Raw genomic sequence first — 20,848 nt, forward strand, 5'->3', positions numbered from 1 at the left:
GTGATTCTGCTTGGCTGCTTAGCAGTGTTATCATTCCATTCTATTGAAACGACGAAAAACAGAAAACAAAAGCTTTCTTAAATGGAAGTGCATATTTGATCTGAACGATAAAAGGTGGGAATCCTATTGCTCATTGGGTTTTCAGTGTACCATTGATGTAACATTGCGTTGGTTTCAATATAAGGTTGTGCAACGTATATTATTTACAAATGATTTGCTTTTCAAATTGAAATTAGTTTCAGTAAACAAATGCACCTTCTGCCGGAAAGAAATCGAAACGGTTTTGCATCTATACTCGGAGTGCAGGCATGTTAATCACATTTGGAAAGAGTTAGAGGTTTGGATTAGGACCAAAACCAGTGAGACTCTACACTTTTCAGATGAAAATAAAATATTCGGATTTATTGGAAAAAACAATTGTGCACTTAATTGTATTTTTATTATAGTAAGAAAAACTGTATATGATTGTAAAATAAACAATACAATTCCTCTTTTCAGTATCATTAAATCCTCAATAATCAATTATTATCAAAATGAGAAATACATTGCCCAACTTAATTTCAAACAACGCAGATTTGACAAAAGATGGTTTCGGTTGAAAAATCTTTTTACTGTTTGACTTCAACATGTAAAATTATTTCGTTATACTTGTCAGTTCATTGTTTATATCAGTGATTGTATTATTCATTGTGCTCTGTACCTATTGATTTTTGATTGCCAATAAAATCCCTGTGGAGGGGAAAAAGATTTTAAAAAAAAATATATATTTCGTGAGGTTTTCCGTCCTTTAAATGAATGACTACCTAATTTTACTATGATTTCTTGGAGATAGATTTGTGGCAGAGTATAAGTTACAACTAATGGTAACTTATCAATCGTTGATTCCATGGAAACTGTGATTCTGCTTGGCTGCTTAGCAGTGTTATCATTAATTTTACCATTGATTGCAATATTATGTAACTTTGTTTTTGCAAAGTTAAGAAATTTACTATTTTGAATTAAATCTGTGATTATTGTTGGATTGTCACTTTAGGCAAGAACAGTTGTGCAGAAATAGCATCACAAGTTTTATGATAATCAGGATTCGGGAGTTAGAGTTTTCTCCAAACCTGAATTCTAAAAAAAAGACATTAAAATGGACAGTAATTAATGACATTAGTCTTCCAGAATATCAATGTCAGGAGAGAAAAATAATGTATTAGTGAAGAAAGAAATAAAATCAAGTTTAAGACTATTATTATTGGCTTAGTATTCCAAATCACACCAAAATAACATAATATGAAGGTGGATACAAATGTTAGTAAGAAAGAAAATACAAACTAAGGTTACATATCAAATTGTTATGTGATGGAGAAAACAAAACATTTTTATATAATTCAAAATGTTAATTTCATCAAATTCCATCAAACTGGTATTTAAGTTCACACAAACAAAATTATTCAATGAAGAAATATCAAAGGGAATGTTTCAAAAAAATGTTTCCAATCAATCATGAAAATTAATGTTGCAATTAGCTGATGCCTAGTCGTGGGAAGCAGATCGGGAATCAATTACCAATTTGTAATTAATTGCAAGACAGCCTAAAAAGATTTGCATTTCATTAAAATTTCTTGCAACTCCCCATTAGGCAATATCATTGAAGAAAATAATAGTACTTTGAATATGTATTTTTCTTTTTCAAGGTAAATATATGCCTATAGTATATAATTCCCACCAAAGCAAATACTGAGGGAGAAAAGGGACAAATTTAAATAAACTAGGCTGTAATTTTTATTATTCCCAATAAGCAACAAAAGACATTTAATAAGAGAAGGAAAGATGCTATAATAATAAAACAAAAGAAATGAAAAGTAAACTTGTTATCACAGATAAAATATTGTCATTTGATTAGTATTCCCGTGTTACACCATAGAAAATTATCTCAGGAAGATATACTGTTAAATGAAATAAAACGAAAATTTAAATAAAAAAGTTTGTGGGTAGATTTATACACCATTCTCACTAGAACAAAAAAGCGGAAGAAATCATACATATTAGTGAAAAATAAGAGGCAAAACATTAATAATCTACAAGCTACATAACTGGCACATTTCCCATTATTCCAGCAATACACCAAAAAAAAAGGTTAGAGGGAGAAAGATGAAATATTAGTAAACAAGTAAAATTATTTTCAAGAGTGAAAAATTGTCATCTAATAATTGTCATCTGGTATTCCTAATTCACATCAAATACTACATGACAATAAAATAATCTGAGGGAGCTATACATATACATGTATATGTTAGTATACCCAATTCACACCAAACACACAGCAAATCATGTATTTTAGGGAAGATATAAGTTGAACTGTTTAAAAGAAGTTAATGATAATTTGAATAAATAAATGTCATTCTTCAGGAATGTGTATACACAATTCCCAACAGATGAAAAAATGTTTAAGGAGAAATTATGTTAGTGAATGAAAAAGGCAAAAATGAACTAAAAGTATCATTTTCTTAGTATTCCCGATACCAGTGAAGGCTATTCTCCCTTTTGGGTGAATGGGATGTTCTCCTGAATGAGAGAAATACAACCTCAAGAATTATTCTGGAGTATCCTTCGTCGCACAAAAAAGCATACGAAGTCAAATGAACTCGTTTGACTATTGTCTTTGAAAAATTTGTAAATAGCCTCATGATTTGGGAATGTTGAAAAATCGATTACAAAAGTCGATAGTAAGAAATCCTGATGATTTTTTAAAATAATTTGTTTCAAAGACAATGTTCAGTCATACAAGTTTATTTTGGTGCAACGGAGGGTGCTCATGAATAAATCCATTTAAATGTAACCAGTAAGTTGGAGAAAGATGTAGTGTTAGTAAAAAGAAATAAAGTTGGAAAAAATTGTCATCGGGTAAATACCATCCGAGCGATGCCTCCCGTTCCATGTCTGATATCTTCTTGAGGTTTCCTTGGTTACATAGTTGTTATTTACATGGTTGCCATGGTTGCTTTTATGATGGTAGTTGTTGGGGTTGCTATGAACACTTCCGTGGTTGCTGTGAACACTTCCATGGTTGCTGTGAACACTTCCATGGTTGCTATGGACACTTCCATGGTTGCTATGGACACTCCCATGGTTGCTATGTATACTGCTTCCGTCTCCCCCTCCATCGTCGTACGACACAGAATTTCCTAATACATGATTTTGCTGCGATTTCTGGCTTTGTTGAGTCCTGTATTTGTTTCCATAGCGACTGCTACTGGAGCTACTGTAACTGCTGCTACTACTACTGTTCCTCTTCTGAGGTACAGTGTAGTACCCGTCGACGGTGGAGTTAGTGTGGTATCCATCGTCGGGCGTGGCATACAGCACGTCACCACCTGTTGAGTTGTATGTATATGTGTTGCGTTTACTCGCCTCCCTGACGTGATTCATATTGCGTTCTACTAACGTTTTTAGACCTTTCAAATCCTTGTTACCATCTGGTCGCAGTGTTTCGTCTCAAGAAACCCTGTCTGTAAAATTGAAGGATCGAAGTTAGGGATAAAACACAATATGACATAAATGATTGTGCTGATAACAATCTGTGACTTGGCATTATATGTTTGCATCATAAATATACAACGAGACCTATCATCATTCTTAGGTTGTGTTCAATGTCAGATTCAAAATTAAAACGGCAACATGAATCATGATTGAACACGTGATTACAAAATGCAGATATAATGAGAAACAAAGGGTGTGTTCAATGTCCTCCACTACCGGTCATAAAAGTAAACGTCTTTCAAATCACAATTAGGAGGAAAATTTGAATTAAAAAAAAGATGCGTTTGTAAACGCGATCACCTCAGATTTTACGACCTTCAGCATCGCGAATGCGACATTGAACATGATTGAGTTTTGAATCGTCTCTAAATTAGCTATCGCAGTAGAAGCCTATATACACAAGCATGACAATTAAGCAGGTGCCATTGCAAATTGACCTTTCTTGTGATGGGTCAAACTGCGCAATAAAGCTGCCCTAACGATCGAAAGCGGGAAATTTAACAACGATCAACATATAAACAGCTTTATATTTTCAACACTGAACAGTGTACCGCTGATCGTGTTTGTGTTCTGTATTTTGTAATTGAGTTTTCAATCATGATTCACGTTGCTGTTTAAATTTGAAATTCAACATTGAACACGTCCTTAGTTTAGCTGAATTAATTGTCAGTGTCGATTTTCTCCTCAAAAGGGAAGTGCCCTGGGCGTATTATATCATCACTTTTAATTAAAGGAGAATGAAACCCTTGAAACCAGCTGAATCCATATCAAACAGAAAAATCAAAGAAACATATTGGTGAAAGTTTGAGGAAGATTGAATGAATAATAAGAAAGTTATGAGCATTTGAATATTGAGATCACTAATGCCATGTAGATCCTCCCATTGGCAATGCGACCAAGATCTGTGATGTCACACACGTACAACTCCCTCATTACTTTAGTACTTATTTCACTTATATTCTCACTTTTATAGAGTCTATCACAAGGTGAGGTGTTCTCTTTATGAGCGGACAAGTAGAGAGGTTTCACAACATTATATCATTGATGAATCGTTTGTCATATGATTAGAATGAGCAATAAGAGATGTTTTGGGGTATATTTTCAGCGTCCAAAAGGGGAGAGTTGTTCATCTGTGACATCATAGATCTTGGTTGCATTGCCAATGGGAGGATCTCCATAGCATTAGTGATCTTGACATTCAAATGCTCATAACTCTTCTATTGCTAGTCCTATTTTACTCAAACTTTTGTTGATCTTATTCTTTGATTTTTCTGCTTTCACAAAAGCTAACTTGCTCTAAGAGTTTCATTCTCCTTTAATGTGCAGATTTGCCAATAAAGTGATGAATAAAAAAAAATGGGGAATTAAATTACCATTAGATTTCCCCTGGAGGGAAACAGTCATCAGAATATGTATTGAACTCCTCTAATTACCCATCATTAGAGTCTGGATCAACGTGTGTGGTATTACAACTGATTGATCTTTTATGTGACTTCTTTAGAATACTGTGACAAAACACATGACATCATAGATTATTCACCCAGAAACCAGACAGGAATAACTGTTCAAAGATTAGGCACAGCTATCTTTGCATCGAGCTCCGAATGGGAATAATGAAAAGACAATCATCAAAAAGGAATAATAAAGGTAGAAGAAAAATACAGACAAGAAAAAGGAGAAGAAATAGTAAAATAAATAGAGGGTGAGGTCTGCTATGACTTGACTAACAGATGAATATAGTTCTACATCTGTCAGATTAACCTACTTGAGTATGAACTTCAAAAACTTTTTATTGCTTGTGCTGGGTTCATAGTACTATGCGTTCAGGGCCAAAGCCTTACATTCAGGGCGGAACCTAAGTGCAAAGCTTAATCGATTTGATAATACTTCAGGTTGAACTGGGGATTAAATTGTGAAAATAAGTGTATTTCATAAATATGGCCCTCTTAACCAATGTGAATAATGTTACTTCAACTTGTAAATGATCCTTTGTAAAATACCTTTTTAAAAGCTAAAATGGTAAAATCCTTAAAAGTCATCCTAGTACGATGATACACCAACCTGGTGGACTGTACTTCAACGGATGATGATGATGATCATCATTATACATTTTGAAAAGGAGAGGTCTCTTAGCAGTAGACTACACATACTTTGACCTATTCATAAAGAAATGTCTGGAGCTGCAGACTAGATATCTCTATTTGCATTGTATTGTGGGAATAGAGCAAGGTATGAAGGTCGCTGGGATGGGCGTTAAACTTGTATGTATATTTCAATCTTTGAATAATAGTTTTCTCTATCTGTGGGTAGTATGTTTTCATTTGTCTCTTGTGTAGTGTTATCTTAAGTGGTTGGCACATCAATGCAATCAAATTGCATCGCGTTATAGCTGTTGTGCTACATGCAGTAATTGTCATTCAAACGTAATACAGCATGTACTCATAATGTTGTAATGTGTCACAATATAATATCCCATTAACTTTAAATAATGATCTTCAATATAGCATTTGCATTAGCTGAAAAAATGTCTTTTTACCGATTTCTCCAAGCACAAGTCCATCAGAAAGAAAATTATTGACCAAGTAAAAGATCTTTGTAATACATGTTTCATTCAAAATCTCTATGACCTGGCTTAAATACACTTGGACGTGTAATACAAATTAGGAACACTCATATGTTTTTTGTAATAAGTAATCACCATGCTCCAATATGTACAAAAGGACAGAGCATACCATTCGGAAGACATTATTGTGATTATGACATTCATGTCTTCCCTAAATAGCTCTACTTTTTTATTTGATATAGTGAGAGATTTGAATCCAATTTGGCGATTTAGGCATTAGGCATTACCACAGGTTAAATCTGTGATTTCAACCATGGATAAAGTCAGGTACTGATTCATTACAGGCCGACAAGTTTCTACAAAACGTCCTTATTTGTGTAAGCCTACACAGGAAACTCTAATCCTCATCTTTATATGAGTTATTTACAGATAAAACCTATCTGACTCTCCTCTATTCATTCATGCATTACAGATTGACACAAAAGAACCTTGACATCTCTGCGTTAATTAGTTAGGATACTGTATGTTTACATTTCTCAATGGCACATTCATCAATAAGGTCCTAAACATACACACTTTCTTTCATATTGCACTGTGACCACTTGTTCACTGCAACCACCCTGCCTGTGGGGAATCTACAGGTTGGACTATGGCATGCCAATGCTGTACAGAGCACACACTTTAAAAAATGATTAAAATATCACTTTTGTGACCAAAATTACTAATTTCCATACAGTTGCAATTTATTTTTCATTTGTAACTTGGGAATAATTTTTGTATTCACTAGAGCACTCAAAAACTTGAATTTGGGGCATATTTTTTTGTACACCCTCTATTGGTGGAAAATAATATGGCAAGAAAATTTTCATTTTTTATCTCTATTTTGAATTAAGAAAAAAATATTTTAAAGAATCAAATTTATTTAAGGGCCAAGTTGTATGACGAATAGGTGTAATGGAAACTGTCAGTGTAAAAAAATCATGCATTTGTCACAAAGAAAAAGAGAAAATAAGCCAAACATTGCCATCCTTATTTTGCCACACATAGAGATATAACTGAGAACAAGGTTATATCATAACCTTGTTCATTGAATGAGTGACTGTGACTGGACACCATACAGTGAATGTAACATACAAATACTGGTGATTTATTGGTTACTTTTACTAAATTGCAATCTCCATGCCCTCCTACCCCTCAAAATGAGCATGAGACTTGCGCAATTCTTTTCTTCTTAGACACTTTTAGACTCTGGCATTTGCAACTTTAATTGTTTTACAACATTTTTTATTTCATAAAAGGCAATTTTCATCTCAAACTGGTTTATGAATATTTTGTAATAATTCATTTTTCATTGATGGAATATATGTGAAATACCATTATTATTTATATTGTTGTTGGTATTATAATGATAATGATGATTAAGATTAAGATGATGACACAATGACAATGATGAATGTGATGAGGCAGCATACAATGATGCATCATCAGAGGCATTCCACTTGTTTTAAGAAAATGTCGATGAGTCCCTTCTTGCGGGAAGCTGACGATATGCATAACCTTGTTCATTGAATGAGTGAGTATATGTAGACTGTGGCTCTTAGTTTATATTCAAGAATAAATGTCATTAATATATATATATTTCTACGTCTGTGTTTAAGGCAATTTTTTTGTCTTTTTTCAATGTTCGAAATGCGCCTTAACGCCCTCTTCCTTCGACTTAACGTCTAAATGTGTATTATAACGGAATAAACCCATTCATAGAATTCGCCCTTACGTAGGATGTATGCATATTATATATAAAACATCCAGAGCCTTTGATTTTAATTGATATTGACAATAAGATTAGCAGAAAATAAGTTTGTTTACTAAGCCCCTGAGAATGTAAACTTTATTTTTCCTTTCCTGGGTATCTGTGGAGCATTGACATATACATGGAATCCAGTTAGCACATAATAATTGTCGCTATGTCAGCAACCATAAACACATTTTTCAGAGAGCCAAGAACTTTTGTGTGGCAACGTTTACACATACTGTATAATACATACCTGTATCTTGTGGATATTATCTAAGCGTTTACCTCATCCTTATTATGTCGTTTATTCCATTCCCCTTCTCATTATATAAGTCCTCTCTTTCAAGATGTAAAAACTTAGTTCCACAAGTACGCAAAAAATTATAGTCTCCAGACTGCAACTCCAATTTGCAAGTTCTGCTCATGTGTACGAATTCAATTGTTTCTGAATCTCCAAGTTCACCAAAGTTTAGAAACAATACTAAAAAGTTTTCAAACTCTGCTGCTCCATAGACTTCCAAGCCCTCCTAGGTAGATTAATATATCCTGAACGAGACTCTTTCAGTGTGGTAAATATTGAAGTAGTTGACGGCCCATGAAGGTAAACCATAGAAGCTTCCCTTGTGCATGAGTTTCCCGTTCTTACTGGTAGAACTCTTGTGTGCCCGAGAAAAACATTTCTTTTCTTCCAACCTGACCCCCGCATTCAATACCCATAGTTGCGGAACAGGTTGTGCTATGCCAAATACCTCCTTTTTTCCCTTTCTCATGCAATTCTCAACTGAGCTCTAGTCATGCATAGAATTGAGGTATGTCATTGCATCAACAATAGGAAGGATGGCTGAAAAGATTTCGGCTTCTTACTCTTTTTTTGTGAGGAGTTTAACCAAAAAGAATTCCTTTTGCTTTGGAAGATAATGGTAATGGATGATCGACCAAATTAACAAGACCCAGCCCATTGCCTAAAGTACCTGGCTTGGCTCGTTCTCTCAAATATTGCCAAGCACTCATTTTTCTGGTTCTCTAGAAGTGTAGTTTTGTAGTCTGTAATGGTGACTTTGGCAGCTGCACGGGTCAAAAATTATGCTTTTACATTTCAAATTCAATTTAAAAATTGTTTTATAGGCAACATAACTTGTACTTTGCATTTTTGAAATTGTGAATATGACTTTTGTTTCAAAAAGTGTGTTTTTATACATATTTCAATTCAATTTGAATTGATTTATTTGACATGTATTGCAGTGTAATTGTACATGTTTTGCATACTGGGTCCAAAATTATGTTTTTATACTTTAAATAAACTTTAAAATAGCTTATTTAGACATGTTCTGCAGTATAATTGCACATGTTTTACATTTTTATACAAAATCACATATCTTTGAATTAAAAAAGATGTTGGATTTGGGATAGCAATCTGGGCATAAAGCCCAATCATATCACTCCATCAAGAGTATCTGTGTTTTGGGGAAGTGAGCGGAATAAGGTCACTATTTCTGTGACAATCAATACGAAATAGATAGAAGCTATGATTCTCTTTCCCTCAACTAACACAGGCCATATTCTTTTATGAGTGTTTGTTAAACAAATAACGAGAACTGTATTTGGGAGAAATACTTTACTGATTTATGGAGAAATCTTCACTAATCAGCTGACTGTTGTGATTTGATATATTGCTTTCTTTATACTAAGGAAGCGAGAAGTAATATATTTTTATATATGTACTCCAGAAGAATAATATTTTGGAAGTTTCTTCCTTCTTGACAAATATTTTACATTCCTTGACCAAAAATTCATCTTAACTAAAAGAGAATACAATAATCTGATGTGCTATCTGACATGTTTTGAGAGATGAATTATATCCAAATTAAATTAACTTGTTTTTGTCAGTATTATAAATAAAAAGGAAAATATCTTTACATTTACACAAAAAATGAAACTTGTGTATTTTACCTTTTCCACGAAACTCTATTACGAAATTGAATTTTTATGTATTTAAATTGTAAGATAGGTTCATTATAAATACTTTATACTTAGATAAACTGTACCTTTTTGCATATTTGGTTTACATATGGGCAGTTCCAAGCAAAAGTGGACATTTTCCAAAAATTTATATTGGCTCTATTTCAAATCTGGATCAAATTTTTCTATCAAAACTCATATGGAATTGCATAAATGCAAAAGGGGAACATAAATAGCCACAATTTTTTTTTCTTACGCATCTCCTTATAGGAGAATCCAAACCATACAAGAAATTCTATACATGGGACTACATATATTGTTTTTACTTAATTTCAATTTAACAGAAAACTGTTGCTTTCTTTTGGATAATCTGAAGGTCATCATTTTACATCATATAAAACAAAAATTGTAAAATATAAGTTCATTTTACGTTGCGCGTGAGTGGATATTTCTGATGTCACTCCGTAACCGGGTATGGGTTTACGTTTTAAAACGTAATTAATGAAATAATACACAAATTTTTTAATGTAATGCAGCATAATAAAGCTAGAACAACATAGAATCCAATCAATAAATCTGAATTATGATAGCAATTGAAAATTCAGAGTTTGAGCAATATATTTTCTCCTCAAATATGCATTTCCATTTTGCGTCACTCCGTAACCATGTTTATGAATGTTTAAATCTCTTTAATTCAGTGGATCAAAATAACAAATGTTATTATTTTGAAAAGTGGGTTTCAGCAACTACTGTCAGGTACCATTTCTTTGAAAATAGCTATTCAAATATGGGTGATATCTTTGTTTGAATGCAAAAAAGTTGTTTGTGAATGTCACTCCGTAACCGTGGAACTGCCCCTATGCAGAGGTAACTTAGGAGGTTCATATTAAGAAAACTTAATATCATACTTCTTAAGGTGCATCTTTGACTCCGCCAATTGCGTGTCTTATGCAAAGGTCAAGGTGACTGAGATAGATGAAATTAAGAATGTTATATTTAGATTTAGCAGTTTTGTGAGTTCTACAAAGAAACTACCCAATGTCACCTCTGTTAGCCTCTTCAAACAAGAGGTATAGAGCATCCTGTTTCGCTAAGAGAGGAGCATGGTTTTCTAGCTGCACTTAGTAACTTTTTAGAATATTTTAAATGGGCACTGTACATACTCCACACCAGACCTGCCAAATATAATACGACGATACACCAGTCGGTGGACTGTACTTTATCAGAAGAAGAAGAAGAAACTTGGGCTGAATAATAATAATAATGATGTTAATAATAGAAGAAGAGGAAGAAGAAGAAGGAGGAGAGAAGAAAGAGAAGAAGGAAAATAAGAAGAAGAAAAAAAAGAAAGAGGAGGTCGAGAAGAAGATGATAAACAAAAGAAAGATGATAATAATAATGATAAATTTTTGCATGTCACAAATGCAAAGTCAATTTAGTCAGAAAGTTAATTTTACTCAATAATCTTTTAGGTGCTGTCAGCAAACACACCTTGATTTTTTTCTCATATGGTGTGATAATAATCTTAGAATGAAACTCTTTGCTGTTAATTGAATACCTGCATGCATATGTCATTAATGCATGTTTACCAAAGATTACTTTGATGAATTCATTGGGTGTCCTTGGAATTAACCCAGAGGAAATTGCCCACTCAATGAACAAGAGTGGATTGTTGTTGACTTTTCAAAGGTGTATACCACAAGCAAACAAACTTAGATCAAAGGCCATTGTTACATTTTTTGTGTTAATATGTACTATAGGCCTAATGATCAATAATAATATCTTATCCTGCATTTGAGGCCATCAATGGTCCAAGCTTCTTGGCTGAAATGATCTTAATTTGAATCCTTTGAGATTGGAAATCAATTCAATAAGATTCAAATGAAACCAGCAAGAATGGATCAGGTCCCTAACCACAGTCTATTTCTTTTTGAAATTCCATACCATAGACTATCACATGTACAGAACCCTTTGCCCACTTCTTACATCCCACTCCGTAGAATCAAGGCCTATAGCAGTCATGGCACACCAACTTTCATCTTACACCCATATTGTTCAATGCCCCACCCACCCTCTACAAATAACTCTTCTGAATCTTGTAGCAAGCCACACCAACTTTCTACCGTATATCCACACTCTGAAACCCCGATTCCACACTAAATACGAAATAATCCTTCCCTCTCTCAATCATCCGACACTCACTTTCTTGCATGCCATAACCACTCTCTAAAATCCCTTAACTCACTTCTTAACCCATACCATTTATTTTGTTTTATACCATACCCATCTCCTTGAACCCCGCACCCAATTTTAACACCTTTGGAGCCACAAAGTAGACTCCCACACACACTTTCTCTCATCCTACACCCACACTTTAGATACCCACACCCACTTTATAGCATCCTGTATCCTTATTTTGTAGCATTTCAGACATATACATACTGAAATAATCCTACTCCCACTTTCCATTACCCCACACCCACTTCTAACATCCCACATTCACATTGGGGAAACCCAGACCTACTTGCTAGAATCTCACACCCACTTCCTATAACCCAGACCTCTTTTCTACATTCTAGTATTCCACACCCACTTTCTAGTGTCCCAAACCCATTTGGCAGCATCATGATCTTACATCCACTTTCTAGCATCCTACACCCACAATTTATCACCCTGTACCCAGTGTTGACCCCTACCCGTTCGTGAGAACCACATACGGAGGAGCCGTGGTGTAGTGGTTCAGACTCTCGCCTAGTAAACAGAGGGTCGTGTGTTCGAATCCCACCGCGGTCTGGCGTCCTTTGGCAAGGCGTTGTTAATCCACACTTTGCCACTCTCGACCCAGGTGCTAAATGGGTACCCGGTAGGATGTGAAAGTCATTGTAGCTTGTCCAGTACTGTGTGCGCCTCATCGGCGACTGACTGGAATACTCCCCAGGGAGTAGAGGATGTGCACACATTGTGTGCGGGAATGACTGATTGAATCCGAGGACCGGGGTAATAATATATCTGTAAAGCGCTTAGACACGTCGTTTCGATGTATTAAGCGCTATATAAAAGCGGATTATTATTATTATACTCAATGTAGAATTATCAACCCACACCCACTTTCTAGCATTTTACACCCACCATGTATAATCCCACACCCACTTTCTATGTATAATCATGATTTAGAATTCCACACCCATGAAGTAATACCCAATACCCAATTTGTATCATCCCACATCCACTTTCTAATGTGATGCACCCTCAATTTAAAATCAGGTACTTCTATGCTTTTGCTAATTTTGCTATTCAATATCTCACAATGCTGAAATTCATTTCTATCAATTATTATGTCTGATATATGCCAAGAGTTTCATCTATATTTCTGTTAGTATGTTTATGTATGAATGTTGATATTATGGATACAAGTTTCTGTCTGTATGCATGTAAACTGGAAGAATTTCAGTAAATGGACAATAAAACAATAATGTTTTATAGCTTGTAGATCCACTTTCTAGAATGTATGCCTACTTTCTAGTGTCGCAACCCCCATTCTAACATCCCACATACATCATCCAACACCAACTTTGTGTCGTCCCACACACAAAATATATCACCCATATCCACTTCGTATCATGTCCCACACATGCTACAAATAATTCCTCACCTACTTTGTATGATCCCACACACACACTAAGGCATCCCACACCAACTTTGCATCATCTTACATCCACAATGTATAATCGCACACCCACGTTTTATCATCTCACACACATGACATGTCAATCCTCACCCACTTGTATCATCCCATACACACAATATATCATCCCACACCCATTTGGTATCATTCCATACGCACACACATTTTTCATCCAACACCCACTTTCTATCTTCCACACACACAATATATCATCCCCCACACACAATATATCACCCAACTTACACCAACCCACACCCACTTTCTATCATCCACACACACAATATATCACCCCACTCGCACCATCCCTCACACACTTTGTTTCATCCCACACCCGCCTTGGATGGTGTGAGGATCTCACAGACTGCCTGCCTATCCCAGGTGAGTCCAAGGTCCCATGGCTTTGTCATCAGGTATCACTTCATGGTTGCTCATTGGCTCTTGATTGCTTTATACCCTATGCCATGGGAACACGCTTATTCGTTTTGGTGTTGCGGTTTGTGTCTTTCACACGTCCAGAACAAAACATGGGAAAACATCCCTCGTGAGGCCACTGAAAACCGTGTCACTCGAAATAGTTTTCAGAGCAATCACTTGATTTGTACGATGGCAACACATTGCATTTCCATGTTTACAACTTTTATCACAAGAGATCATTTCCATGGGGTTTTAGAGGGAAATGATCGACTCATTTACTTGCTAACCCTGATAATTCAAAATGTTTTTTCTTGTAACACCCCACAGATTTAACCTATTTGAAATGTTATCTCCTCACAAAAAGTTTGGAAATCTGAGTTTGGCCATTAATTTCTCCCAACTTCCAATTTTACACAATGCATATTTGATATAATTCAAAAGATCATTCAATTCTCTTTAAATTGGTACCCTACATTTCATAATGATATGGTTATGGTTCACATGGAGATGCAGTGCCTTGAAATGTGGGGCAAGATCAAAATTAAAAAGTTGCAAAATGACACAATATTAAAAGTCACTGTTCTTTTTTTTCGTGGTGAAGACTAAGTTTCTCAGTGGTTTCTTTTGTTTCCATGCACCTTAACATCAACATTAACATGGAATCAAACACACCTCTGCACAAGCGAGCACATAACAAACAAACATGCATGGGTATTTCAAACCACGACTCAAACCATGTTATCTCACAGATCTTCATGTTAATGTTGATGTTAAGGTGCATGAAAACAAAAGAAACCGCTAAACTCATTCATCACCACGGAAAAAGAGAACAGTTACTTTCAATATTGTGTCATTTTGCAACTTTTGAATTTTAACCTTGTCCCACATTTCAAAGCACTGTACCTCCATGTGAACCATAATCATATCATGTAGGGTATCATTTTAAAGAAAGTTAAATGATCTATTCATTGTATCAATCACACATTAATGTTCACAAACTTTTTTTAGGGGTTTATATCCCTTAAATATGAAACAATTCTATAGTGATACTGATAGACTGTGAGAGTTTAACTTAAGGATTGTTGAACTGTACATCCCTTACAAGTGAAACCAATCTATAAAGATCATGTAATACAGATAAACCGTGAGAATTTAACTTGAGGATTGTTGGGTTGATCCTCTATCATTTTTATGTTTATTTCTTTCCAAAATACAGTCTTTAGAAATTATATAAATGGGGAAGGAATATTAGGAACACCATACAAATAATTGATGAATATCTTCATTGTCTGACTATTGCACGTAAGCATTTCATCTCTTTAATGTGGTATTCCAGTTCAAATCTGCATTTTTACTTCCTCTTGTTTGTCTGTGTTTCTCTTTCAGGGGAAAATTCTATTTATCAAAAAAATCTAAAAACATAAGTATATATATGTATATATATGGTATAAAATGAGATCAAATGGTAGTAGTCTTCTTATTACTGATTCATGAGATCATAAGTTGTGATTTGTATGAATATAATTATAACATACAAATGGTCTTGTTGAAACTTGAAAATATTCTTTTTTTTCAGAAAAATATGTTCTCCTTTTTTTTAAGTGATCTTTTGTTTTTTAGTTATTATTCAGGCATATGGGATGGGAGAAAGATCATATCCCCCTTCCTTTGTTTTAGTTGATTTATTTTTAGTTGAGTTTGGATCTGTATTTCGAAACTTATTGTGTATACCTTGATCACAGCTTTAGATGTTAGGGATATTATGTAAAATAGTATGCTAGTGAATGAAAATCTTAAAAATTTGAATTTTGCATCAAGGATGCAAAATTTATTCAATATTATCAGGCAAAGTAGCAAGTACTGAATGTTGTATGGATACCAAATACTGCAGTAAAGATATTTGATAACAAAGAAACTGTAAACACCACTAGGCCGATTTTGGAACAAACACAAAAAAGCATTGAATAGCCAAGCATTGTGAGAAAATAACAGGTGTTTAAAGAGAGAAAATACACAGATTTTAATTCATAAGCTCTTTGTCTATATAACCAGCTGTGTAGGGATCCAGTAAATCTGCATATTGATTTGAAAGAAAGCAAGAAAAATGTGGAACATTTGTTTCATAATAAAAAATTTTATTCACCTATTTATGGAATATAACATGCACAAAATACATAAAGTAGAAGAAGAAGAAATGTCAGGTTTTTAGACTTTATTCCAAGAAGTATGATATGGAATAGCCCCCTCTATGTGAATATGCATGTTATGAAGCTAGATTGCACGGAATTTCCTGCATCTATTGTTATAGAGTGAAACATAATATGAGATACACCTTGATGGGTTGACCTGGCTGATTTGTCATCAATTTTCACACTTATATTAAAAAAGATATAAAGTAATTTACAGAAGCAAGCAACTACCTCTGCATCTCCAAGCTTTTTTTATTGTATATTGATCAACTGAATTCCAAAGTGATTTCAATGAACGTAGGGGGATAAAGTGAAGTTTAATGTTATGTGTGACAAATTTTGTTGAATTCTACACTTCAACAATGATGCAAGATTTTTAGGTGAAAGTCAAGGTGTTGGTGTTTATTTTCGTCTTACTCAGGTAGAATTAATTCAAGCATTGCTAATGATGTTGATAATAATAATGATAATATGCAACATTTATATACTGTATATTTCTAAGCGCATATTGTTCATACCCCTGGTTCACCACGGCTACCTCGATCAAGCATGGGAGCAAACCCAACCCTGTTAAAGTGTTTGAGCAATCAAGGAATTCCTTCCTACCAGGTACCCACTACCCACTTACTTCACCTGGGTGGAGAGCGGCAGATGTTGATCAACAGTTTCACCATGCCAAAGTGGTGATAACCCTCTACAGGCTTAATTTCAGGATATTTGTGTACAAATAGTCAATTAATTTTCAATGCATTCCTAATGGTTCAAATTTTCATCACTGTTTCAATATTGATGGAACGCTCCCCTGAAGTCCTTTAACCCCAAAGCCGGCAGATCTTGAACCCTTTCACTGGATAGAACTTGTGTAGTGACTCGAGAAGAAGGGTTTTAAATGGTGTTAGATGATATGTTGACAGGTAAAGCCTTTTCTCACAGTTAAAAAATATAAAAGTTCTTATGATACCTTTATGGCAGTTGTTAATCTTGTCGTCTCGATCCATATCTTTCCAGTCTGAACAGTCCCCTCCTACTGCATTCACCAAGCCACAAAGAACAAGGCCATCATTCCAATCAGACTGTAAATGAAACATAAATGATATCTTAATGCTGAGTCACTGATGATCTTTTTTTCAGTCTGCACAATCCTTTCTATTTCATTCACTTCACCACATAGAACTGTACCAATTGTTCCAATCAAACTAAATAAATAAAAAAAAATTTCAATTCATATTACTCATTATTGGTAATTGTTTCTTTTTTTTCTAGTCTGAACAGCCTCTTCTATCTGCATTCTGAAAACACATGTAGTCACTGGGATGTTAACACCGTATCTCAAAATTAAAAAATTTGAGAGCAGCTCAGAAAAAACTACATTTTAGAAATACGCCAATGTTGGCAACCTCATATTGTCTGAAAAACAATCTCCTAATTCCTGTAGAGAACTTCATAGGCAAAGAAGGTTGTTCCTTAGGTCATAACTCTAAAATCAAGTTTTTCTGAGGTTTCCTATATTTTCCTAATGTTTTAGATCCAAGGTTTTAATACTCCAGCATCGGTATATTGAAACCATCATTGAGAAGAACAATGAAATAGAGTCAATTCATAAAATTCATTTCAATATCAATAAGCATTGTTGTGAGAGCCTCCTTGTGTTTAAATGAAAAATTGGAGACAGTAAATACCTGCAAGTTTGACATTTTGAAGGCATTAACCCTGAATTTATGTAGCTATAGTGACCAGGGGCCGTATTCTGAAAATTGTCGTAAGAGAAATATTCTTGTATCTTTGGAGTTACAATAAAATCCATATTCTGAAAATTCTTGTATCTTTTCCTGTAACTTTCACTGAGCGTGTATGATGTCAGAGCTATAATGATGCGTAAGTTAAAAACAGCGCCTAAATATCTATGTGCGCAAGATAACATATCGAGATAAAAAGTATTCTGAATATTCTCTTATCTTTGCGTTCTGTTAACTTCCTTGCAAAAATACAAGAAAATTTACAAGAGGTAGGGGGCTATTGTAACTTAATGTTGCATGCTATATTTCTTTATCAAAAATAATAATTTCTTGCTGCATCCCGCAAGAACATCATGTTTTACTGCAGGAGACTTTTCAAAGACATTACAGAGACGGATTGGTAGACTTTTCAGCAATTAAAAATTGGTAATCAAGATGATGAATCTTTTCAAAGAAAATATGACTCTGAGATCATCCACGTGTATTTTTAGCACAGTGGCGCACATGCATAAGCGTTGGGTGCGCAAGGGAAATACGCCTCATGTCAACAATGCGCTTATAATAATATACAGAAGAGACACTTCTATTGGTTGGCCTAAGCATATAACAACTTTAATGATTGGTTGATGACAGAATATTGGGCATGTCAGAGATAAAATAGGGGACGTCCTTACTGAGATAAGACAATTTTCAGAATACCGATATAAGACAATTTTAGCGAGTTACAAGAACAATTAAGACAATTTTCAGAATACCACCCCTGAATTATTTCTCCACTTTCATTTTTTCTATGCTTTGCATCTTTCATGTTGTTACATATTCATTGTAAATATAATGTGTACTCTCATACCCCTGGAGGGGGTTGACAGAGTTAATAATATTTTTTCTGAACTTATGTGTCATTTGATTTCATTTTATTGGCTCATACATTTACAAGTTTTGGAATTAATGTCTTTTAATAAAAAGAGAAGTGAGAGAAGAAGATGAAATTGAGAGATAGTAATTTATTCATATTTTCATTAAAATATAGCACATTCTGTATTCATTTTCCTTTCATTTTTTTACAGAGACCATGAAACTGTACCTTGAAATTCTGTACGTCTTCCTCTGGGACGTTCTTCCGCACCCAATTAAGCGTTGCATACCAACCCGGACCTTCGTGCTTCAAGAAGTACGAGAAGTACGTCATACCACTCAATTCGTCAATGTGTTTGTTACTCAGATCCTCTGGGGATACGACCATTGGAATACCATACTTCTCATTGGCAACCCGCATCGCTTCACGACAGTTCTCAAGACCATTTGACTTGTCCAGTTCACGCCAGTTTGGCATCAGCTCAGGGTCACAGTAGTTCAGAAGCGCACTGGATATGGAATGATATAACATAAAAATGGATTATGATTACATGAAAAGATAATCTGGGCTTATAGCACTAATTTTAAAATGAGACCACTGCACGTCATGTTGCCATAGGATAGAACCAAGAGTTTTGAATGTCCTAAACAGGTACATGGTTCTATGCAAATGCTCTTCATCATTAATTTATGGTACAATTTTGATAGAGTCCTCATGAAACATGTCCTCCTCTGTCTTCTTTATGCTGCAGTTATACCGGTGAAACAAAATCCATACCAACCAAAGCCATTTCATTATTACATAAGTATGACATATATTCGGTCAGTTTGGAGTTAGTTTTGTTGGTCTGGCTGAAGCCTGAACTACACTCTTACCACTCTGAATGATGCAATGTATCCACTGCTGGATGGGGAAAATCTAAAACTAGTTTTTATTTCATTTTTTTCTGTTGGTGTAGTCCTCTGCACACACCAGGGTCCCGTAACACAAAGGTTAGCGATTGATCATACACTTGATTTTCACGACTGATTGTACATTGTAGTCAATAGAATCAATCATAGAAAAATGTTCTACAATCATTGCTAAGCTTTGTGTTACGGGACCCAGTGGTGTAACTTTGACACCACTATTTTGCAGTGTATCGTCATTCCCATATCTAACATTACTTCCAACCAAACACCATATTGAAACTGTAACGGAAATCTTCCAAGAGACGAAGACAGGAACAAAAATTGGCTGGTTACCTGGGCCCCATCTCACAAAAAGTCACAACAGATTCAAAACACAAAAGATTTCGATTAGTCGATTAGCTACATAATTTTAGTTCAGTTGTGAATAAATTTTTATTTTAATCCTTCTAAATTCTTTGTAAAACAGGGCTCTGCTATAACCCCTACTATTAAAGCTATAGTACATATTGGTGTATTGTGCAACAGGTATGTTACCTGAGAATGACTCCACTATTCCAATCTGTTGAGAAGTTTTTGACCACTCCTGCGTCTTCCGGGAGGACACTGTTGATCCATTTCAGCATGAGTTTCTTAGGGGGGACCTTCTGATTGTTCTTCTGTTGCGGAGGAGCATTCCCTTCCAGGCTGCCGGTCACGGCTGCACCCGCCCCGCTGCTCAGTTGAAACTTCTGGATGATGCGCCAGACTAGGCCAAGGATCAGCTTCAGGTTCCCTTCGACAATGTCTTCATTCCCTGCAATGTCGAGGAACACAGGATATGTTTAATGTTGTTTGATGTTATATTTACTTGGCCTATAAGGAGTTAGTCTTCTTCTCTGACAGTCATGATAATACAACAAGAACTAAACCCATTGGCCCGTATTCTGATGCCAGGTTTAATATAAACTTTGGGGAGCGTTTCATGAAAGGACTTGTCGGAAGTTTTATCCGACAATTACCATAGTAACATTGCTTCTCAGCCAATGAGAATCAAGGAAGGTTGTCAGATCTGACAACTTGTTGTCAGACAAAAATGTTGATAAATTAAATGCTCCCCTAGTTTAAAGTTGTGGTTTAACTATGGAAAGCCAAATGCAACATGACTCTGTAACACTAGAGGTTAAATGTAACAGCTCATTTGACTCTCAAATCATTCTTAATTGTCTGGGAAGGATA

The 20,848-nt window shown here is 34.9% G+C and overlaps 2 protein-coding genes across 3 annotated transcripts in view; both read right to left on the minus strand.

Annotated features, from left to right (window-relative positions):
• The window catches only part of LOC129279006 (filamin-A-like), a 44,537-nt gene extending 35,606 nt beyond the window's left edge, over positions 1–8,931 (minus strand). For both annotated transcript variants that reach the window (XM_064111007.1, XM_064111006.1), the window contains exons 1-2: positions 8,137–8,931; positions 2,901–3,497 (exon numbers count right to left, since the gene is read on the minus strand). In XM_064111007.1, the coding sequence (XP_063967077.1) occupies positions 2,901–3,417 (517 nt within the window). In that variant the 5' untranslated portion in view covers positions 3,418–3,497; positions 8,137–8,931. The remainder of the gene's footprint in view (positions 1–2,900; positions 3,498–8,136) is intronic.
• A 6,583-nt stretch (positions 8,932–15,514) lies between these two features.
• Positions 15,515–20,428, minus strand: LOC129279002 (alpha-actinin-2-like). The gene is made up of 3 exons (XM_064111428.1): positions 20,168–20,428; positions 18,951–19,230; positions 15,515–17,203 (listed from the first exon to the last, which is right to left on the minus strand). Exons 1-3 carry the CDS (start codon positions 20,254–20,256, stop codon positions 16,943–16,945), a joined length of 630 nt encoding a protein of 209 aa, XP_063967498.1. The 5' UTR covers positions 20,257–20,428; the 3' UTR covers positions 15,515–16,942.
• Positions 20,429–20,848: the final 420 nt, after the last annotated feature.

The sequence above is a fragment of the Lytechinus pictus genome, chromosome 16, assembly GCF_037042905.1.
Source record: "Lytechinus pictus isolate F3 Inbred chromosome 16, Lp3.0, whole genome shotgun sequence".
NCBI classification, from domain to species: domain Eukaryota; kingdom Metazoa; phylum Echinodermata; class Echinoidea; order Temnopleuroida; family Toxopneustidae; genus Lytechinus; species Lytechinus pictus.

Bases quoted from the DNA above. Each gene is read 5' to 3' on its own strand.
- LOC129279002 (XM_064111428.1), bottom strand. From the start codon at position 20,256: ATGCTGAAATGGATCAACAGTGTCCTCCCGGAAGACGCAGGAGTGGTC. The intron at 19,231-20,167 runs GTAACATACCTG...TTCCATATCCAG, and splicing joins AATAGTGGAGTCATTCTCAG to TGCGCTTCTGAACTACTGTG. The intron at 17,204-18,950 runs GTACAGTTTCAT...TTTCATTTACAG, and splicing joins AAGACGTACAGAATTTCAAG to TCTGATTGGAATGATGGCCT.